This window comes from Scardinius erythrophthalmus (assembly GCF_964197995.2).
Source record: "Scardinius erythrophthalmus genome assembly, chromosome: 24".
Classification (NCBI taxonomy): Eukaryota; Metazoa; Chordata; class Actinopteri; order Cypriniformes; family Leuciscidae; genus Scardinius; species Scardinius erythrophthalmus.
In genome coordinates, this window is record NC_138244.1 from 31,906,611 (window position 1) to 31,929,385 (window position 22,775).

Consider the following 22,775-nt stretch of genomic DNA (forward strand, 5'->3'; position numbering starts at 1 on the left):
CTACCAGGGTTATATAACCAGCTGCTAAAACACAATATGTTCAATGATCGCATGTTTGACTCCTCTAACCACATTTTCCAATGTAATGAAAATGATTTATCATATTAAACAAAACATGTGTTTTGAACATGTGATCTGTTGCAGTTTATGCTTAAGATTGAAACTTTTATTAGCTTTTCGAAATAATCTGCGAATTGAGTGTGCACTAATCTCAGTTGGGCTAAATAAATTTGCGTGCCTCAAGGACACGCCCACAATAAGGATATCTTGAACATTCATATTAGCACCTCCCAGTGGAACCAAACAGAATATATTGGAACAGCTTTGACTCAAAACTGCTGCGCTTATTCAGTCACCCGAATCTTTCTTCAGCATCTTGACAAGGTCAGTCAGAAAATCATTTTCATCTTATTTTCTGACTGAGTCGATTTCTGAGGATTCATCAAAGCACTGCAGTAAGACTTGTTTCTTGTTTACTTTAACTTTGTAAGAACGCAAAGGAGATCGTTATGGTTTCATCGCTTTCAGTTTATTAATTATCTTTTCATTTCCGTTAGCACCTTTAAAATTGTGATGTATTTACGATGTAACTACATAAAATCGAGGTTATATTGAAACAGACAAGTTGCATGGAATAGGCTGTAGTATAGGCAATTCTCATGGAATAAACTAGCGACGTCTTTTGAGGACGTTTCTGGACCGTTAGCCAAGATTATAAAAAATGGAAACTGTAAATATGAAAGTTTGTGGGTTTTCGGTATTTATGGAAGGGGCCACCGGAGGAAAATAGGGGAGGGTCATGTCTTTTTATTCTTTGTTGAGGGGAGGTTCATCCAACTTTTTTTAGTCTAGGGGGAGGGTCACCCAACTTTTGTGAAAACAGCAACATTTCAAAGTGGCTTGTTTGGTGCATATTTTTTTACATGTAGCTCCAATGTTGCTCTCGCGGTATCAGAAAATCACAAAAATCCAGTTTGGCGCTGTTTGACAGTGCGCGCGCACTTCAGTACGCGCTCAGAAAAAGTGCATCATGTCAGAACAGAACGCCAATGAAATGTTTACCCGGCAAAGCTTTAAAGCAAGAGCAAATAATGAACTTTTGTGATTGCGAATAAGTGCATTAACATGTGGATGTGATGTGAATGTAGGCCTACGTCGAGTTTTACAGTATTGGGACTGAGGCGCCAGAACTGCAGCTGATAGAATGTGCGCTGTAGTATGATACTACCATATTTTAGTTTCCATTCTTATTTTGTTTCCACAATAATGTTAGTGAGTAAATCTACTGAAATTGCCACCATAACAGTGGAGTGTGATGTGTAAGATGTAGGGCTACCACATCTTTAAATTACTAAGGTAGGAATAAAATACGTAGACCTAGACCAAAAAACTATTGAGGATAAATTCGTTAAAATTGGGCAATTCCAGCGTTATATGGACGTGACATTTGCAGTCAAAAAAAAAACAAAAACTTGAACTAATTCTCAGAAAAAGCATTTAATACCAATAAATTGAAACGTCTGTTTATATCATACTCCCTTAATAAAGTGGTCAAGACATTAGAAAAATATCAGTCTACACATGCGTTTTATATTTAATATGAGGGAAATACACATGTGACGTGACTAGGGATGCAAATTATCGATTAATTCATTAATCATTAGTTGATTGACCTTATCGATCGATTAACGATTAACTGATAAGCGGCTATTTTCCTGAGAATGTAAATTTCTCATGGTATCAATAGTGTCTTACATAAAAAAGCAAAATATTGCTTATATACTGAATGTTATATTGCTCAATTGATGTTTTGTAACAGTTGGGATACCGTACAGATAATGGCATTTATGTAGGCTACTTTAACTAAATAAATTATGCACAGAAAATTTAAATACATTATACATTTTTTTTTTTTTAAATAATTGTAAAAAAAAAAATTGCATCACAATAAGTGTATTGTGATTGTCACTAACATTTTAGTAACTAAACTGAATTGTATTAGGTTTAGTGACAACATGTTACAATGTTTATATGGTACAATTTCTGGTAAGCTACACTTTTCTATTATTTCAATTCAATTCAATTATTGTGATTTGATTTAATATCTCAAGAAAAAAAACGACTCACCTAATGCTGTAAACAGAAAGCCCTATCAGCTGGTAGTAGGCTATTATTTAAGGTTAAAAATAATTAAACATAATGCGTTTTTTTATTATTATAATAACAACTTTATTTAATGATATGAGTAAAAATATAATAATATGTAATATAGAACACATATTTAGCAAAATACTTTCTATAGCCTTTTTCTTTTCTTTCCAACTACGTGCTATAGCTTATATTATGATCATTAAATGGCTTTCCTGAGGTAAATGTGACATAATTGTTCTCCAGCTATGTTATTGACCTCTTCACGCTGATGAAAAACACTGATTGATCGATATTATGTATGAGGAATAGGCCTATACATTTCGGTAAGTTTTAGCCTACTGTATCTTTCAACAGTGTTCGTGTTTTTTTACTATTAGCTAGAGATGATCGGTTCACGTGCGCTAGGGATCTGTCACGACGTAACATTTACAAGCGCCAAAACGGTATTTATTGTTTGAATTGCGTAGTAAAATTGACAGAATCTGAGAGCTGAGCTTTTTTTTATATCATAACCTGCCCTGTCTAGACTGTCGGTCTCCGTGTCCTCTTTGCCTCGCGATTTTTCTGTGCGTGAGAAAATGGATGTGTGGCGTGAGAGCCTGTGAAAAGTGTCAATTGCGTGTTGCCTCATGGTGAATGCGTGAGAGTTGGCAGCTCTTGAAATGCTCTCCACTCCGTTTTGACCGCCTCATGTTTGGTTTCTTTTTTGCCGCCTCAAGTTTGTGTCGGGTCTCCGCCCGTGAGAATCTCGGGTCACGTTTGCAAAGTTCAATTAGCCGACAATTAATTTAATTTAATCGAGTAAATTATTGTCGACAATTAATCGATAATCGATTAACCGTTTGCATCCCTAGACGTGACACAAAAAATCTTTAACTTTTAGGTGGCAAAATATTCTTTAGTAATTCTATGAGTTGCACTGTGCAAAACAAAAGTAATATACCCACCGGATGAAGAAGGGTCGGCCTCCACAGAACATAAAATATTCTTTTTATTTTATTTTTCGTGTTCGCTTTTATGAGGAAAAAAACAATGTTATGGACGTTAGTGATCGACCGATGTATCAGTTTACCGATATTTTAGCATTTTCCCATAATCGGGTATCGGTTTTGTAATATCGGATTCACCGATATACGGCGCTATCTTGAGGCCGTTTTGAGAATTCCGCCATTGCAGCCCGCGTCTGAGGAGATCAGTCAACAACAACTCTGTGCGCAGGTAAAACATCTGTTCTGCTTGCTTTGCTTTAATTATTCAACTTTATTTAACATAACAGACATGCAGAAATGAGATTTGCGATAAATGCCTGATATAGTTTATTTATGCAGCTTGGTTCTAAAAAATTGAGACGAACTCATGGAGTCACGTAGCGTAATCCGTCATGTCCTGCCCCAATAAAGATGTAACTTTACATGAATTAAATAAAACAGACATGAATGAGTGCATGTTGAAAATAAAAGCGCTGAATTTAATTCTCTATCTGTTGTATTTGCTCACCATTAGTCTCGAGAAAAAAGTTTGTTCATATTGCTGAGCACTCACTGGGTTGATGATCAGGAATGCTCAAGCACGGCCACTGAATGAAACTTTTGACAAGATTATCTTGTTTAAACATCCTAGATTATATTATCATTTACTACATAGCAATTATTTCGCTAATACACATCTAAATATACCGCTTTGTGGAAATTAATTATTTATTATCTCCACGCGCGATCGCGGTTGAGTAGTTCTGTGTAAAATAAATGCATAGATAAACAGCACTTTGTCAGTTGGCATTTCATGATCTAGATTCAATCTTTAATCATAAACCATTCAATCATAACCATTATTTCGCTAATACAAATCTAAATAAATACCGCTCTGTGGAAATTAAGTAACGTTAGCCTATTTATTATCTCCACGCGCGATCGTGGTTGAGTAGCCTTATGCTGGGTACACACCAAAAGATAATCGGGCTGATTTTGGGCCGATTTCCCCCCTTCCGACAATCCTAGCTATGTCCCGATTATCTTGATGGTTCAACAGATTATCTTATCAGATTTTCCCTTGGTGTGAGGTGTGTTAAGAGTGTCCGAACCTGCTCGGAAGAACGTCGGAGCCGCCCCGATCGCGAATCGTAAATATTCAACATGTTTAATATTTACGATCAGAAATCCTGATGTGTGGGGGGAACCCCGAGGACAAACGCGCGCACGTTCTGGAGATTATCACGTGAAACGAAACAATATCCAATCAGAAAGTGAGATGATGGAAGACGGTCATTCTCACACACGCACACATGCAGGAAGCTGAGTGTTATAAGGGTTCAATGAGGGATTAAATAGGCTAACTTTTTCTAAAGAGACAATAAATACAATAAAGAATAAATAAAGACAATAAAGAATGAATATATTTCTGTATAAAAGGTTATATATAATGGTGGGTACAATGATTTTTTTGTTGTTTTTTTTAATGTGAATTTTCTGTGAAAATCATTCCAAACACTATCATCATAATTTCTTCATGCATATCATCCGCCATGCTTATTCTGAAGTCTCGCGAGGTTTTGCGAGATTTCCTGTGTTCACAGTCGAGACTCTGGTTGAAAATCTGTTTGTGTGTGGTGTGCCGTCTTTGTCACATCATGGCACACCACACACTATAGGAGCAAAATGGTTAAATCTAGGATTTTTTGTCCTCATGTTTGTGGTCTATCACATTTTGAAAATCTTATAAGATGTAAAAAATCTTTTGGTGTGTACCCAGCATAAGTTATAGTTCTGTGTAAACGCAAAGATAAACAGCACTTTGTCAGAAAGGATTTCATGATCTAGACCGACAAAAACATTAATAATTAATAACATACTAGTTGGAAAATGCAAATATGCTGTTTTGTTTGTTACTTTCCAATGTTATATTTCAGCTAATATTATTCAGTGAATTAATATTACCCAGTGAATTATTCCTCACTCTTTAAACCTATTAAACGGCACTTAAATCTTCTAAAACTGTTTAAAACCTGTTAAGCTTCACCATTGCGTCGGCGCACTGAAGCGTTTTTTATTTATTTAATTCAAAATTACTATCAGATTTAATGTTATACCTTGACAAACTATACCTCATTAAAAAGATATAAGACTCAAGTTTCAGTATTTGACCACTATTGTATTCTGAGAAACTCATAGTGACAGTTGTGTCTTAATTTGAGTCAGGAGTTATGAAAAGAAAAAATGAGTCGATACCTTTAATATGAATTATGCGCGTCAGCCGCTTTCATTCATAAAAAACTACTCGGTTACTGTCGTAACCTCAGTTCCCTGAGACAGGGAACGAGTATTGCGTAGCTATACGCAGTGGGGAAACTCCTTTTCCTCGATTTACTGAAGCTTTTATTTAAAACGCATTTGCAGCTGCACAGCTAGCACATTGAGCGCGGCTCGCTCATAGGCTGTGCTGCAGCAACTGCTTAAACCAATGGCGCGGGCGCCTCTGACAGGCCACCAATGAACAACATTGCACGTCAGAGCTCCCAAAGGGGGCGTGGCCTTAGTCTATATCAGAGCCCCGCATTTGCCATTATAGCAGGTTCCCCGACTGAAGCGACAACTCACCTGGTTACTATAGTGCGGCCGGCTACGCAATACTCGTTCCCTATCTCAGGGAACTGAGGTTATGACAATAACCGAGTAGTTCCCTTTCGAACGGTCACTTCGTTATGCGTAGCATAATTTATGCATAGCATAAAGTTTTCGCCATGCAAAGCGCCGCACTAAAAGTATCTGGTTGCCACTGAACTCAGGACCCCTGAGCCCAATACAAGTCCGAACCATTAAAGGTCCCATGACATGCTACTTTTTGTAGGCTTTAATATAGGCATTAGTGGTCCCTAGTACTGTATCTGAAATCTTTTTCCAAAAATTCAGCCTTGGTGCAGAATTATAGCCACTACAAGCCAGTCCCAGAATGAGCTTCCTTTAGACGGGCCGTTTCGGTGTCTGTAGCTTTAAATGTTAATGAGGAGTAGAAAGGCGGCGCAAGGTGGAGCCTGGGTGTGGCCTTGACCATCTTGCAGGAACATACTATTGAGCAACCGTACCATGCATGTTTACGTTGGATGTATTGCAATGGCACGAAGACACGCAGTCGTTCAAGCATTTCAGTTCGACCCAGAATCGGATCCAGATGGAGAAGCAACGGATGAAGAAGTTGCAACTCAGCGGCACCAGCAGGACGTTTCCGAATGGTTAGTTTAAAATATTATGTCTGGATACGGTACTTTAGTGAATAACAATAATACTTCAAATTAGATCTATGAAACGACAAAATGATATTACATAATTTATTTGTTTACATAATTTATATTTCATATATAAAAAGTAATATAAAGTAAATATATATATATAGCATGGGGGGAAAACTGTTTATTGTGCCTAGATGTTCTAGTACAGAAATCTGTAACGTCTGTAATTTATCTTATTACAATTACATCAAGCTCTGCGATCTTGAAATGCGGATATCGCGCGCACCATATAACCAACAGGAAAACGGTTATCCAAATAACAAAGAAGTGTACAACACTCGCATTACAGTGTGTGTGTCCACATTCTACGTGTAACAAGCTAGGTAACCATAAACAGTAAACAAGCAACACACTTATATATCATTAGTTGACTTGCTTGTCCGAGGTGTGTAGCTGAGCCAAAGAGAGGTGGTACTGATCCAGACTTTAGTTTTAGACGTTCAACAAGCCCAGCTCTGTATTGACCCAAGTTGAGGGAACAGTCGTCGGTGAAATGTTTGCCGCAGACATGCAAAACTTTGGGAAGTTGTGTCGGCGCATTTCCAGAGAAAATGAAATTAATCCACTGGTTCTTCTGGGGCCTGGATGAAGGTGCTTCGGTGTTTATTTGTACATCCAGTTATTGAGCAATTATTCGCTCGCTCAAAAGCCATGATATCTCTCGTGGACAAACTAAAATCGCGCGTGCGCGTTCCTACTTCCTAGCTCATTTTCTCATGGTTGGGAAATATTCTCTGGGCGGGCAAAGCAGAGAAAGGGGAGATAACATTTCTCCTTATGACGTCATAAGGAGGAGATTCAAGATCAGCCTGATTGAGCCTCCATTTTCTCAAAGGCAGAGAAAGATAGCAAAAGCTCGATTTACACCGATTTAAATTTCTAGAAACTTGGGGAACATATACAGGCTAGGGGAACTCATATTAATGTTAAAAAACCTCAGAAAGTGAAAATTTCATGTCATGGGACCTTTAATATATATATATATATATATATATATATATACCAGACACCGTCGGGCCTTATAAAATATATGTGTCAGTAACAATACCAACCTAATATATATATTGTGAATGATTATGCACAGTACACTGTAGAGAAGACCGGGCACTGCCGGGTCTTCATCATACTGAAAGCACCTTCGCATGCAGAGAAGGAACTTCCATATTATAAAATTTCATAAATGTGGAAGGCGAGGACCAGCCGGCCGCATCACAAATATCCTGAATAGGAAAACCAGATGACCAAGCCCACGACGAAGCCATGCCTCTAGTCGAATGGGCTTTAATACCTATGGGGCAAACCTGACCCATCGAGGTATAAGCCATAGATATAGCATCCACAATCCATCTAGAGAGCCTTTGCTTGGTGACTGGATCGCCTCTGGATCGGCCACCAAAGCAGACAAATAGCTGTTCTGACTGCCTGAAAGACGCAGAACGCTCCAGATAAATTCTCAGTGCTCTGACAGGACATAGAAGATTAACCTCCCCATCCTCGGCAGAAGGGGGAAGGGCTAATAATGTAATGACCTGTGCTTTAAACGGAGTTGAAAGCACTTTAGGCACATATCCATGCCTGGGTTTGAGGACGACCTTAGTGTCACCTGGGCCAAACTCCAAACATGAAGGGCTCACTGAGAGCGCCTGCAGATCCCCTACTCGCTTGATAGATGCCAGTGCCAGCAGGAGAGCAGTCTTTAGCGAGAGAGGTTTCAAATCAACCGACTGTAGCGGTTCGAATGGTGGGCCCTTTAAGGCCCCCAGGACCCTTGAGAGGTCCCAGAGGGGCACAGAAGGGGGTCTGGAGGGGTTAATCCTCCTAGCACCCTTCAAAAACCGCACCACCAAATCATCCCTTCCTATCGACTGGCCCGCTATCAGGGCATGATGCGCTGCAATAGCTGCCACATACACTTTGAGCGTGGACGGGGAGCGGCCCGCATCCAACAGCTCCTGCAGGAAGGATAATATCACATCTACCTCACATGACTCTGGGTCCAAACAGTTTTTCGAGCACCAGCTGGAAAATACTGACCATTTCAAAGCATATAGGCGCCTAGTAGACGGGGCCCTAGCTTCGGAGATACTGTTTAGGACTTTCCTTGGAAGGTCCCCGGGTACCCGTTTAGGGGCCACACATGGAGGGCCCATAAATCGGGTTGCGGATGCCATATCTTTCCTTTTGCCTGGGAGAGGAGGTCTTTCCTCATTGGAACAGGCCAAGGGACTGTGTCTGATAGCTGAATCAGCTCCGGAAGCCACGGTCTGGATCTCCAGAGAGGGGCCACCTGCAGGACTGGGCACCCGCTTTCCCTGACCCTTTTTATGACTTGTGGAATCACAGAGACAGGGGGAAAAGCATAGAGGGGGCGATTGGGCCAATGATGGGTCAACGCATCCCTGCTCTTCGAGAAGAACATTTTGCAATGAGTGTTGGATCTCAAGGCAAAAAGGTCTATTTCGGCCTCTCCGAACACACTCCATATCAGACGAACCATCTGAGAGTTCAGGGACCACTCGCCTGGGGGAGTGTTGCCCCGTGAGAGCATATCCGCGCCCAGATTCTGAACGCCCGGGATATGCATTGCTCTCAAAGAGCGCAGATTGCTGTGCCCATATAAGGAGATCTCTCGCTAGGGCATACAGGCTGCCTGACCTGATGCCGCCTTGGCGATTTATGTAGGCCACCACTGACATGTTGTCCGTGCGGACCAGGACATGGTGGCCTTTTAGGTTTGTTAGTAATGCTTTCAGGGCCAAACCAACTGCTTTCATTTCCAGACAGTTGATGTGTAAGCTCTGCTCCATGCTCGACCAGAGGCTGGAGACAGGCTTGCCCTCGTGCAGAGCACCCCAACCTAGGTTGGATGCATCTGTAAACAATACCTTCCTTCTGGAAACTACTCCCATGGTCACACCCTTGAGGTACCAGTCCTGAGCTCGCCAGGGAATCAGGGCTCTTAAACAACCGTGATTCACCATGATGCGCAGACTGCCGGACTGCCATGCATGGGTTGGCACACGGCGTTTCAGCCAGTGCTGCAGCGGGCGCATGCGCAGTAATCCCATACAGAGTACTGGCGATGCTGCTGCCATGAGACCGAGAAGTTTCTGAAATTTTTTCAGGGGGCGCGCACTCGCGCGCTCTGAACGAGGCTGCTAGCGTCTGCACTGAGAGCGTGCGCTCTCGTGTGAGCCGCGCTGTCATCTCCACTGAGTCTAAAACTGTGCCCAGAAAAACTACAGTCTGGCTGGGTGTCAGTTTGCTCTTGGCAACATTGATTGTGAGACCCAGGCATTTCAAATGTCCGAGAATCAAATCTCTGTGAGCTATTAGCTCTGCTCTCGATTGTGCTAGCACCAGCCAGTCGGCGAGATAATTCAGCACACGCACTCCCTGATGTCTCAGGGGAGAGAGCGCTGCCTCCATGCACTTCGTGAATGTACGGGGTGCCAGGGACAAGCCGAAGGGTAGAACCGTGTACTGATAGGCTTGACCCTCGAAGGCGAATCTCAAAAATGGCCTGTGACGAGGGTTTATCTGAATATGAAAGTAAGCGTCTTTCAGATCCATTGTTACAAACCAGTCCCCCGGGCGAATTTGCGCGAGGATGTGTTTGATAGTCAACATTTTGAACGGCCGTCTCATGAGAGCTTTGTTCAAATGTCTCAAATCTAGTATGGGTCTGAGACCACCGTCTTTTTTCGGAATTAGAAAATAACGGCTGTAAAACCCTGAATATGTTTGCGCTGGAGGGATTAATTCTATCTCCCCTTTTGCTAACAAATTCTGTACTTCGGCGCGAAGCACGTGACCCACGCTGCTTCTCACTGAAGACTCGACTACCGCCTGAAATTTTGGGGGTCTGCGAGCGAATTGGAGCGCGTAGCCTCGCTTTATAATGTTTATGACCCAACTCGACACACCGGGGATGGCTTGCCAGGCCTGCACCCGTGTGGCTAGGGATTGAACCACTGAATGGGATGAGTCGCCTACACTGTGGGGACTCACTACCTTTACATTGTGATTTGTGCACATATTGGCCCTCATTTATCAAAAGTGCGTACACCAAATTTCCAGCGTACACCTGGCGTACACCCAAAACCACGGTGACTTTGAGATTTATCAATATGGACATTGGCGTACGGCACGCTCAAATCCTACGCCAGCTCAGGAGGTGGTGTACGCACGTTTTGAGTGCGGGAATGCGCAGAAAAACAATTCCTAACACCACAAAACGCACTGACAAACTAAAAGATATGATATATTATGACCCACTGTAAAAAAACAACAACATAGTAATTATAAACTTAAGTGTTTATTTTTGTGCAACATGGACTTCAATGTTTAATTTGTGTGATTTTACCAAAGCATTTGATTTGTAGGCATATGTATTCCTTAAGTTGCGAGCCTATGCGCTTTACCTGACGTTTCAAGCCTTGTTTATACTTTCGCCTGGCTCCGCAGCGCGAGTCTCCGCAGACTGCGCGCGCACCTCCCCAAACGGACGAGGCGTTTATACTCGACGCGCTCGCCGTTGTACTATTCTTTGAAACGATGGTTAGGCCAGGGTTAGGCCCGGCAGGTGTGCACGGACTGGGTTTAGTAATGAAAGGCTTTCAATGACCAAAAAAATAATTCAGACTGACAAAATAATAAAAATGACACTCTTTTTAAATAATAATAATAATAACAATAATACAAATAATAATAATAACGACATTCTTCTCCTAAATAACAATAAGCGTCATTAATAATAAAAATCTAGAAATCAATTTTGTTTCTTTCCACTTCCCTGGTTTCGCTTTCTCTTTCTCAAAGAAGTTTCTCTTCTTTGCCGTCTTCCGTGTGTCCATGGCGTAAAATGAGGGCGTGGGGGGAGCGGAGACTTGAATATATAGGGGCGTGTTATTCTAATGACGATCGTTTTCAGCCGCGGCATTTATCAAGGGCAGGTATTGCGTACACCTGGATTTCAAAGGTACGCACAGCTTCATAAATCAGGCGATGAGAGGAGTGTAAGCATAATCTTACGCCAACATATACGCCCGTTTCTACGCAAGAATGATAAATGAGGGCCATTGAGTGTTTGACTGACTGTACAAGCTTTTGCCTGTGGGGAAGTCATTCTTACAACATGGAGGGGGCCACCTAGTGTAGGGGGACCGTGAAACCATGGGTTGTGTTTGTGAAACATACTCTTTTTGTTAGAGATGCACCGATTACAATTTTCTGGGCCGATTCCGATTTCCGATTTTTCATTAAGTTTGACCTGCCGATACCGATTTTAGCCGATTCCGATTTCATTTTTTCTAACCACTTTACAGCACACACAAATATTTATTTTATATCTTTTCTGTAATAGAACATTTTACAATTTGCATAGTACATATTTTTTTGAACAGATAAACGCTATAAAATAGAACTATATAAATTACTCCAGGTGTGTTAATTCACACACATCTGAAGTACAGTGTTATGGAAGAACCATTTCCTTTTCACATATTAGCAAACTAAACGTCTGTATGAAAACAGGGAATGGCAATAAAATAATATATAAATAAAAAATAAAATAAATATAGCCTTGCAGTATAAAGATATTTATCAAAGCACACACACACAGGCCTATTGCAATCACTTGTACAAACTGAATAATAAAACAAGTTTAAATGGGTACATTCTCTATAAATATTAGTCTTCGTTTTCTTTTCTGACATGGCCTACTCCAGTTCTTGTTAAAACACGCAAATTCAACGCACTTTTTTTGTGAAACCCTATTTAGGCTATTTTGTCCATCAAAAGTGTGCTTTCCCTTTAATTGAGCGCGAGCAGTGCAGCAAATAGACTCGACGCCGAAACACGCGCTTCACTGCTCGCGGCGCTCCTGCTTGACGCTCACGCGCTGCTCCTGCTCCCGTTTTGAATTACGCGCTTGCGGTCTGAACGGACGTAATTCACGAGGTTTCCTACATGTGTGTTCCGTGTTCCTGATGTTGCGCGATGTTAATCATGCGGCGCCCGAGTGCATTTGACCGGCGTAAAATCGGCATTTGTCAGACTGACCGGCCGGGCGACGGTCACGGCCGATCACGTGAAAATCGGCCAATTCCGGTCACCAGCCGATCAATCGGTGCATCTCTACTTTTTGTGCTTTATTTGTGCTTTATTTTGTCGCCATGAAAACGGCGTTTGTTTGTAGAGACGCGCTCACTGCTGCGGGCCTGTTTACAGTAATAAAATCCCCAGCCGCCTGAACTAAACAGGGAGCTGCGGGAAGTATAATGGGTCTTTTTGAGGGTGGTCCGGCTAGTGCGAGACACGAGCCCTCTCTCTTCGTCCTTGCTAGGACGACTTAGGCGGAGCCGGTTCACTCACCCCGCTGGGCCGCGGGCCTTGGTGCCGGGGCATCGGGTAACGCTTTGTCGGTCTCGGCTGGCGGAAGGTATCAGCCGCAGGGTGGGGCTGAGATACCTGCTTTGCCGGTCTGACTGGATGTGGCGAAGAGGCTGGCTTGGCTTTGCTTGCTGAGCTAGAGCGCTTCGGCAGGAAGTGTCGCATTGCCTGGGATGCCTTCTGTGCCTCTGTGAATCTTTCAGAAAACCCCTTGACCGCCGGGCCGAAGAGGCCGGAGCTGGACACGGGGGCGTCGAGAAAACGTGTCTTGTCCGTCTCCTTGATCTCCATTAGATTTAGCAAAAGGTGGCGCTCTAATACTACCAAGCTTGCCATGCTCTTACCTATGGCCTGTGCTGTAGCCTTTGTAGCACGCAAGGCTAGGTCCGTAGCGCTCCTCAGATCGCTGAAGGCTTCCGGATCCGGGCCAGTCTCATCCATGGACTGGAGGAGCTTGGCCTGGTAGACCTGAAGCACGGCCATGGTGTGTAGAGCCGATGCAGCCTGGCCAGAGGTGGAATACGCACGTCCGGCGAGGGATGATGTAGCTCTACACGGCTTGTTGGGGTGGGTAGCTCTAGCTCGCCAGCTAGCCGCCGTGTTCGGGCACAAATGAGCTGCCACAGCCTCCTCGAGGGGCGGCAAAGACTCGTAGCCCTTTTCCGCTGCACCGTCCACTGATGAGAGTGTCGCGGAAACAGATGAACCCACCCGTGCTGAGTAGGGTGCTCGCCACGCCTTGGTCAGCTCCTCGTGGACTTCGTGGAAAAATGGCGCTGGTTTGTGACGTGGGGCCTGCTGGCGCCCTGAGAGAAACCAGCCATCCAGCCGACTGCGGGGCGGCTCCTCGGGCGAGGCCCACTCGAGGTCGAGGTCCGTGACGGCCTTTGTCAGGATCCGAAGCATGTCGGCGTCGGAGTTAGTCCTGGTCACTGAAATGCTGCCTGATGCCTCGGAAGCTTTGGCGGGGTCGAGAGAGCCCGGCCATTCCTCCTCAGACGCAGTAATCGACAGGCTGTCGTCGTGTTCGCCTGATCCTCCGAAGGAGACAAGGCCCGCCACGTGGCGGGGGGGGCGCAGGTCTCCCTCAAAGAAAACTGGAGAGGGCGTCGTCTCTGGAGAAGGCGAGGCACGCGGGGACACGGCCGGCGTGCTTTCGCTTATCTCCATGGTCTCGGGGGGCCTTTGGTCGCGGCGCTTCTTCTTCCGCGGCTTAAGTAGTGCCGGGAAGGGAAGGGCGGGTGACGCGGCATCGCCGTCTCGTAAGAGAGCTAGCCGGGTGCGCAGCACGGAGATCGGCATGCTGTCGCAGGCCTCACATCCGCCGGCGGAGAGCGCATTTTCCGCGTGGGCAGCTCCCAGGCAAGAAATGCAGCTCGCGTGTCTATCAGCCTCGTGCAGCTTGAGTCCACACGTAGCGCAGGATGAACTAGGCATAGTTAAAGGATATCTCGTCGTCGTCGCCGGATAGCCACAGGTGAGACGACGTCAGGGGGAAAACGGCTTGAAGTGCGTAGTCTGCTGAGAATGCTCGCTCAGGCTGAAGGGCTTGTTCTATGGCGAAGCTTACAGTATTGGTCAGAGACATGCAGTTGTCGCTGAAGGAGTGAAATCTGCTATAATGGCGAATGCGGGGCTCGGATATAGACTAAGGCCACGCCCCCTTTGGGAGCTCTGACGTGCAATGTTGTTCAATGTTGCCACGCTCAATGTGCTAGCTGTGCAGCTGCAAATGCGTTTTAAATAAAAGCTTCAGTAAATCGAGGAAAAGGAGTTTCCCCACTGCGTATAGCTACGCAATACGAAGTGACCGTTGGAAAGGGAACTCTGTGCTGTCGTCATGACAGCGATACACAAAACAACGTCCCTCAGGGCTTTAGCTCAAAAATGTGCAGATTTGGAGGAATATTGATAGATTCTTTTAGATTTACATCATATTTCTATAGACAGGAATAATATTTATTGAATTTATACCCAAATGCGTCTATGTAATCTTTATGAGCGTTTGGTATTCTGATTCACAGTGTTTTCAATTCATACCAATAGCCTGAGGGCGCTATATGCACAGTAATTATAGTCCATATATGGAACATGAAGAAGAGCCGATCATGTGACATTCCAGGACGTCACTGATACACACACAGCTAACAGAGATCGCGCTGTAACATGCAGATAAAGATGTTTTGAAGACAATAAACATGATTGCAATGATATGTGATTTGCCTGTGTTCTTTTAGCAATGCCAGGTATTTTCATAATAATAGATTATATTTATAATGTAATGTTAATCTATATAGACTTCATCATTGTGCATAATACTATCAAATAATATATTTTCTGTCTGATTTTTTTTATCTGAAGCTAAATTAGATCACAGAAGATTATTTAAAACATTTGTCTTGAGTTATAAAGTAAGTTTTGAGCACAAACATGGTTTTAATCTCATAAATTGTTGTGTATTGATGGTGTGCTAAGCTAAAATGCTAGCTAGCCCCAGGTGCACCTGCCACCTAACTGTAATTCTTTTATGATATTTTTCTAAATAGGATTGCTTACTGAAATGTTTCTTTACTCAAGAAGGGCACTTGAGAAAAAAATTTAGAACTTTGATTAAAGAAATTAGGGTTTGAAACATATGAATAGCCTGTGAATAGCCAGTCGTTAGTAACTATAATGCAGACAAAAGAAATACATATTTAGAGCCATAACCAGGCTGGAGAAGTGTGAATGTGTGCAAGGGGAGACTGAGACTGTATGGTCTTAGTTTGCACCACAAAACATTAGAGACAAAAGACTGAATGGATGCTTAGATGATGACTAAACATCAGTAGCATTTTAGCGTCTAATCAAAATAAAGTCAAAAGACATGGTCTTGAAAAACATTTAACTAAATACAGAATTTTAGACCTACCATCTTCAGATTTTAAATATAAAATGTTTAGACATGTGGCTTTAGCTGTAGTGCATTTCTAGATTGCTACAGTGCCAACTTCAATTTTATTTTCATGAGGATATTTCATAAAAAATACATTTCTAATAACTTTACAAAACTTTGAAGCTAATTATAACAAAATTTTTCATTATGCCAATAATTAATTATACATTTACAATAAACTGCCAGGTGTCAGCTTTCAAATGAGATCATACTTGTGCTTTTAGTACAAAGGGTTCATGAACTGTATCTGTTTCAGTTTGGGTATGTCATTTCTGGGGATTTTTCAAAAGTGGGGTTACAGCTTAACAGGTTAAAATAATTAAAATATTCCACAACATTGATTAACGTTGATTAACCGGTGGTAAAATATTCTCACCGTCACATACCTAGTATATTTTTATAATATAATATTTATATAAACAGCCCAACAGGAAGTCGGCTATTATGGGTTGTTTGCATACCTAGTATATTGTTTGGAAACGCATGCTCAGGAAATTGATGTACTCCTCCTAGGGAATTCATCCGATCCCCACCAAACTCGGTCAGTGTGAAGTCAAGACATTGAGGATGCTAAATTGCGGACGGATTTTTGGGATCTCGAATGGTTTGGCCGTGGCGAGGAAACGAATTTATGGCGATAAAAATTAAACAGCAAGTGTGTTATAACTTCTGCATACATTGACTGATCTTGATGAAACTTCAGCAGTGTGTTCGTTGTAAGAGGCCGATCACATTGATGTGACTATTGTGAGTCAAAGTTATAGCGCCACCAACTGGCAGCAGGAAGTGTGTCACTTTCAAAATGCTTTGAAATCACCCTCTTAGATTTACCAGATTTGCTTCAAACTTTATGTGTATAATGTAAACACACGGCAGATGTAGACCTGTGAAAGGATTATTGATATCTTAGATACTGTTGCCATGGCAATGCATCAAACTTTAATATTCTTTTCTGATGCTTTTGAGACTCTTAGCATGCTTGAAATTGGATGAAACTCGACAGACATGTGCAAAGTTTCAGAAATGGGCGTGGTGAGGGGCTCAGTAGCGCCACCTTTAGTCAACGTTTTATGTAGTGCTTGCACATATGCACAAGAACAGGGTGTTTTTCAAGAATAAATTATTGAGTTCAACACATTAATTCAGCACAGTAGTTCAAATAGAGGACAATTAACTTATGACCGCAAACTTTATATCATAGAAAAACAATAGAAAAGTTATTTTCACTGCAGCCCTGTAGTGTAAACAAAACTGAATTTCCACTTCTTTTTACTGAGGTGCAGACTTTTTACTTTTCCTCACACCATCCCTCTCCTCCCTACTTCTCTCCGTTTCAGCCGTCAATCAGATCTATCGTCCATCATCATGACTGAGACTGCTGTTGCTGCTGCTGCTGCTGCTGCTGCTGCCAACGTGAGCAGTAGACACGCCACCATAGAGATCACCAACCTGACAAACAACTACTGCCTCATCAACCCAAAGTGAGACTACAACCAGAAGCAAATCTAATGTTTAACCAAGCATTCAAAACTAAAACTTTGTCTCTTAAAGGAGAACTCTGGTCAATTTTAACATTTTTTTGTAAATTTGGAGTGCTGTCAATACAGAGAACAACAACAAAAATCGGTGTTGCCTACACCGTGTTATCCTCTTTAAAATTTGCACCCTGTTGACTTCAATGGGGCGAGTTTTAAACCTGCTTTTAGCCTCTTAACATCCTTGATGTTTCATTACAAGTGCACAGGTCATGTGAGTGATTCCTTCAGAGTGAACACGAGTGAATCTGACTGCAGTAGATGTGAAAGATATGAATAAAAGTGATGTTATTTCAGCCAGCGCACATACCTGTATTTACACCCTGTTTTCGGCCGAAGTCCATAGTAATCGATTGTCGAGTTCACGCGCGTGATCATAGGTACTAAACCTATGCGCGTGAACTCGACAATCGACTTCTTTGGACTTCGACCGAAAACAAGATGTAAATACAGGTATGTGCGCTGGCTGAAATAACATCACTTTTATTCATATCTTTCACATCTACTGCAGTCAGATTCACTCGTGTTCACTCTGAAGGAATCACTCACATGACCTGTGCACTTGTAATGACACATCAAGGATGTTAAGAGGCTAAAAGCAGGTTTAAAACTCGCCCCATTGAAGTCAACAGGGTGCAAATTTTAAAAAGAGAATAACACGGTGTAGGCAACACCGATTTTTGTCGTTGTTCTCTGTATTGACAGCACTCCAAATTGACAAAAAAATTTTTTTAAATTGACCAGAGTTCTCCTTTAACATGTATAGGCATTCAAGGAAAGGAGTGTGAAATGCATTTAAAGGGAGAGTTCAGTTTTCTAATGTCATTCCAAACCTGTATGACTTTTTCTTTTGTGAAACTCAAAAGAAGACATTTTGAAAACTTGTTTGTCCATACAATGAGTTTTGGACCCCATAAACTTTAATTTTAAGGACAATTTTTTTTCTTTTTTTTAAATACTTATTTTTTTCATTTGTGTTCAAATGAAGTCGAAACATGTTTGGGACACCATTAGGGTGAGTATATGATGGCAGTATTTAATTTTTTGAGTGAACTATCCCTTTAAACGTGCATGTTCTGTAGCAATAAGAGCAGGGTTCCTACAGGTTTCAGTTAGTCAAATTTAAGACCTTTTTATGACGTTTTTGACCATGAAGATTGAAATTTAAGACCTACACGACGCATTGCCAAAAAATAATCAAATCAAAGAATTCATTTTTTTTCAATGAATTCAGTAATTGAAAAAGCATTAACTTAATTTACAGATCAAGCAATCACATTAGTAACCTTCCAGACCCAACAACGCGTCAGAGAAAAGAACAGAATCAGATATAATTTTTTTTATAGAAAATTGTACTTTGCATATTATAGGCCTACTGTAAAAACACATAATTAGTTGATCATAGTTGATCATAACTAGAGATGAAATGGCATGAACATTTCATTTAATTATTATAGTGCCAAAAATGATCACTGTTATCACAGAATCCTGTTCAAAAAGTACTAATACTAGACAATGAAATCAATTCACCAAGTTTTATATTGAAAAACAGCAAATAACAAATAAAATTAGCATCAATACGCACTAACATAAACATTAAAATAATACCATTAAAAATGATAGCCAGATTTTAAAAGTGTCTTGCAACATGTTACTAACATGTACAAGTTCAAATAAAGTTGACAAAAAAGGTTTTTATAAAAAGATAAACCTCACATATTTCAGACTTTTATTGATCTTTTTTGACTCATTCTTTTTATAAAAAAAAGATTTAGTGACATTTACAATACACTTTAGCTTATCTTTTATTATTAATAGTAAAATTCGGTCCGATTTTCCCGTGGCGTCTGTCGTTGCTATGCAACCATGCACTGCGCTCTCCACAATGACAAAAAAGTTTTAGTGGCTAATGGATTTCCACCGCCGAAAAACGCTTGCTGTAGCTCTGTTACAAGATTTATTTTTGGAGAAGAGAAAAACACCCGTAGTGTTTGGGTGCACCCGCTTCCTTCATGTCTTTTCTCATGTCGCTGCGCCTGAAAAAAAACGAGCGCGTCGCTTACCGCACGCCTACATTTGAATGAACTTGAGCGCGAAAAAGACGCGATATGTGAACTGCCTCTTGGCGAGCGACTTTGATACTTTTTTGCTACTTTGTAATAACTTTATGCGGCCAGCGTTTCTGGAAATGAACAAGGGTAAAATCTTTTTTAAGACCTGACTAAATGAAATTTAAGACCGCGGATGAAAATCTGGCTGTTTTTAAGACGTTTTAAGGCCTTAAATTTAAAGACTTTTTAAGACCCCGCGGGAACCCTGTAAGAATGTGTGTGTGTGTGTGTGTGTGTGTGTGTGTGTGTGTGTGTGTGTGTGTGTGTGTGTGTGTGTGTGTGTGCGTGTGTGTGTGTGTGTGTGTGTGCTAGACTTGTAGTCAAGACCGCCTAAACCGAGACCAAGACATTACCAAGACCAGAGGGTATCAAGACCAAGACAAGACCAAGTCAAGACCAAGACCAAGACCAAGACCAAGTCGAGACCAAGACCGAGACCAAGTCGAGACCGGAGGGGAAAAAAACAGACTAGTGTTGAAGCTAAGCAATAACTTGTTATGAATTCAAGAACAGCAGCATAGGGTTCAGCCGCAGTTTACATTCAATACATATTAGACGGTATTACTTCAACTACACAGGCAGAACAAAACAGAGACAGACCATGTCATGTGTGTGACTGTGAGCTCACTGTAAATGTTTTTGCAGACTGGGTGAGATCAACTATGTGTAGCAATTGCATGACGGCTGTTACTGCACTATTAGAGGATTGAGACTCCCTTAACTTTTGTGTACTGTTGAGGACTGACATGACTGGTACTGACTGGTTCATCTGACAAAACATCAAACACCTCCAACACCATCTTGCTCCTCCAACAACTGTCTAAAGAATGAGAAATATTAATGTGTAGATGAAAACATATAACATCAAATTAAAGATACACAATTATAAACTTGGATTAGGCCTAATGTTTAGTCAACACAACGGAGATATGCAGATGATATTTAAAAGACCATTTATTTAGTCTAACACCAACACACACACACACACACACACACACACACACAGATATCAAAGACACAAATTCATCTAAGCAAATGCCTGCCTATCTCTGCTGATTTCAGAGTCTCCAAATGAACCCATTCTGCAACTTTTAAATACTTAATTACATTTTTATAAACAAAATTATAGGCTTAAGTGCGGGATCCGAAAGTTGGTCGTTTTGTCGCTATGGTTACACACACACAACACACACACCGTGGTGTGCTCAAAGTCATCTGTCAGTTGTGTAGTTTTGCAGTTACCCAAAATGAATGACTCCTGAATGAAGTTAAAACCAATCATGTCACTGATATGTGTTTTTTAAATCAAGTGATCAAAGTACTCGTTGCCGCTGCGATCAGTGGCGCGGATACAGTGTTTTCTCGTGTGGCTCGAGCACATGCCGCACTGTCAGCACTCGGACGCGTGCTTCAATCTGTTCCGTTGCGGATAATAATGTTGCATTATCGAACGTTGTGTCGTCGTGGATATTGAAGTATTGTATTTCTAAATCCCCCGACCACTATATTGGTCTGAGACAGCGAGACCTAGACAAGACCGAGAGGTCCGAGACCAAGACGAGACCAAGACCAAAGACCGCCAAGGCCGTGACAAGACCGAGACCACGTAAAAGTGGTCTCGAGACCGGTCTCAAGACCAAGACCGGTCTCGAGACATACATCACTAGTGTGTGCCTGCGTATTATTCATGCGTATAAATCCCACAGGGTCTATCTGGAGAGTGGTCAAACCTTCGACCCACCTCAGCCTACAGTGCGCCCCCTCAAGACTGAAGTATGCACTTTCAGCAAGACCAGCGGTTGCGCCACCGGCAGCGTGGGGGTTCTGACCTACGACCTGTTCGAGCGAAACAGAAAGGACTACATTGAGACCCTGGCCATAATGTTTTCTGTCCCCTATGACTACGGTCTGTATAAGAATTGGTTTGCAGTAGGTATCTACCCAAAAGGAAGGGATTGTGACCAGTGCCTGTATAAAGAAATGTACTATCAAAAAGAACAACAGGGCTTTGTGAGGGAGAAGGCCAATGGGTCAGGCATTACCTTTGAGGGTAAATGCCTGGACATCAGGGCCACCATGTGTCCTTTGGGCAGGGCTATAATAAAACTGGAGGTGTGGGACAAGATGGCATCTCCTACCCAAGTTTGGTAAACAATGTATAAGTCAGCCATTTTACTTAATCAAAATCATATAGTAACTTTTTTACTTATACATCTAATGTGTTGATATCATAAATGTTTGCATATTGTGAATGAATTTTAATTAATCAACTATGAATAATCAACTAAACATTTGTTTTTCTTGCAGGAATAACATTCATATGCGTTTAATGTTTCCAAACTCTTTGGGGAAAAACTTGTGACTGACTGACTGCATGTGTCTATGTGTATTAATAACAAAAAGGGGAACTGAAAACTAGACAGTCTGTTAGAATCTTGTGATGAACAAATTAAGTCACCATTAAAACCTTGTGATAAGTAATCATAAGATAAAAGTTTGCTTTACCTAGTAACAGAGGGGTTTGCATATGAGGAACCAATCAAGTAGTGGGGAAATTATGTAATGCAGCCTGACATTTATGACATACCTCTATACTATAAAAACTGTTGTATATGTATTTTATGGTGGGATTCTAAATGGAATTCGTCTGAGATCCTCCGGCCTTGCTTCTTGGGAGAGATTCCCTGAGAACTGCTCGGGAAGATCTCCTGGCCGTGATTAAAGCATTTAAAGGACATTTGCAGGTCTGTTTGTCAATTTATTCCTGCACAGGAAGCTAGTTTAGGTAGGAAGCTAGTTTAGAAAACTAATTAGTTAGGGGAACAAGTTAGACTAGGTAAGATATCCAAGTGAGGACGTCGCCAGGAGACGAGACTCAGATATCAGGTGGGGACGTCGCCAGGAGACGAGACCCAGGTACAGAGTTGGGTGTCCATTTGGAGACACCCCAGATAGTTAGGTAGTTATGCAAAAAGCTGGTGATCTATAGAGTGGGGACGTCGGGGACGGGAACCAATAGATAGAGCCGGATAGTTAGGTTTAGGGAAAAAATCTACCACAATATACATTTACCAATATAATGAATCTAGCACTATTTCTTTAATATCCCACACTTTAAACTGTTTGCTTTCTCTGTCAGTAGAATGCCTCAGATGTGTGTTTACAGTTTGCTTCTGCTTCCTGTGTTGCACCCCTGGAAAAGGGGAAAATAGACATAAATAAAATGAGACGACACAAACTCGTTATCTGTGCGCCAGCTGTATTGACTGTGAACTCATTTCTTTCTTTTTCAAAACAACATAAAAAAGAATTGAATGTATTCATCAATATATTAGTTCACATTAATATGCGGACAAATCAACAATGTA

The 22,775-nt window shown here is 41.8% G+C and overlaps 1 protein-coding gene across 2 annotated transcripts; it reads left to right on the forward strand.

Moving 5' to 3' along the window:
• Window positions 1–292: 292 nt before the first annotated feature.
• Window positions 293–22,144, forward strand: LOC308684378 (DELTA-sagatoxin-Srs1a-like). 2 transcript variants are annotated; one of them, XM_081355559.1, is made up of 3 exons: window positions 293–455; window positions 17,099–17,242; window positions 21,114–22,144. In XM_081355559.1, exons 2-3 carry the CDS (start codon window positions 17,127–17,129, stop codon window positions 21,556–21,558), a joined length of 561 nt encoding a protein of 186 aa, XP_081211685.1. In that variant the 5' UTR covers window positions 293–455; window positions 17,099–17,126; the 3' UTR covers window positions 21,559–22,144. The 2 variants fall into 2 exon arrangements, with proteins under 2 accessions (XP_081211685.1, XP_081211686.1); XM_081355560.1 differs by having other exon boundaries at window positions 293–384.
• The last annotated feature ends 631 nt before the right edge of the window (window positions 22,145–22,775 follow it).

Coding starts and splice junctions, on each gene's coding strand:
- LOC308684378 (XM_081355559.1), top strand. CDS start 17,127: ATGACTGAGACTGCTGTTGCTGCTGCTGCTGCTGCTGCTGCTGCCAAC. Junction 17,243..21,113: donor TACTGCCTCATCAACCCAAA/GTGAGACTACAA, acceptor TAAATCCCACAG/GGTCTATCTGGAGAGTGGTC.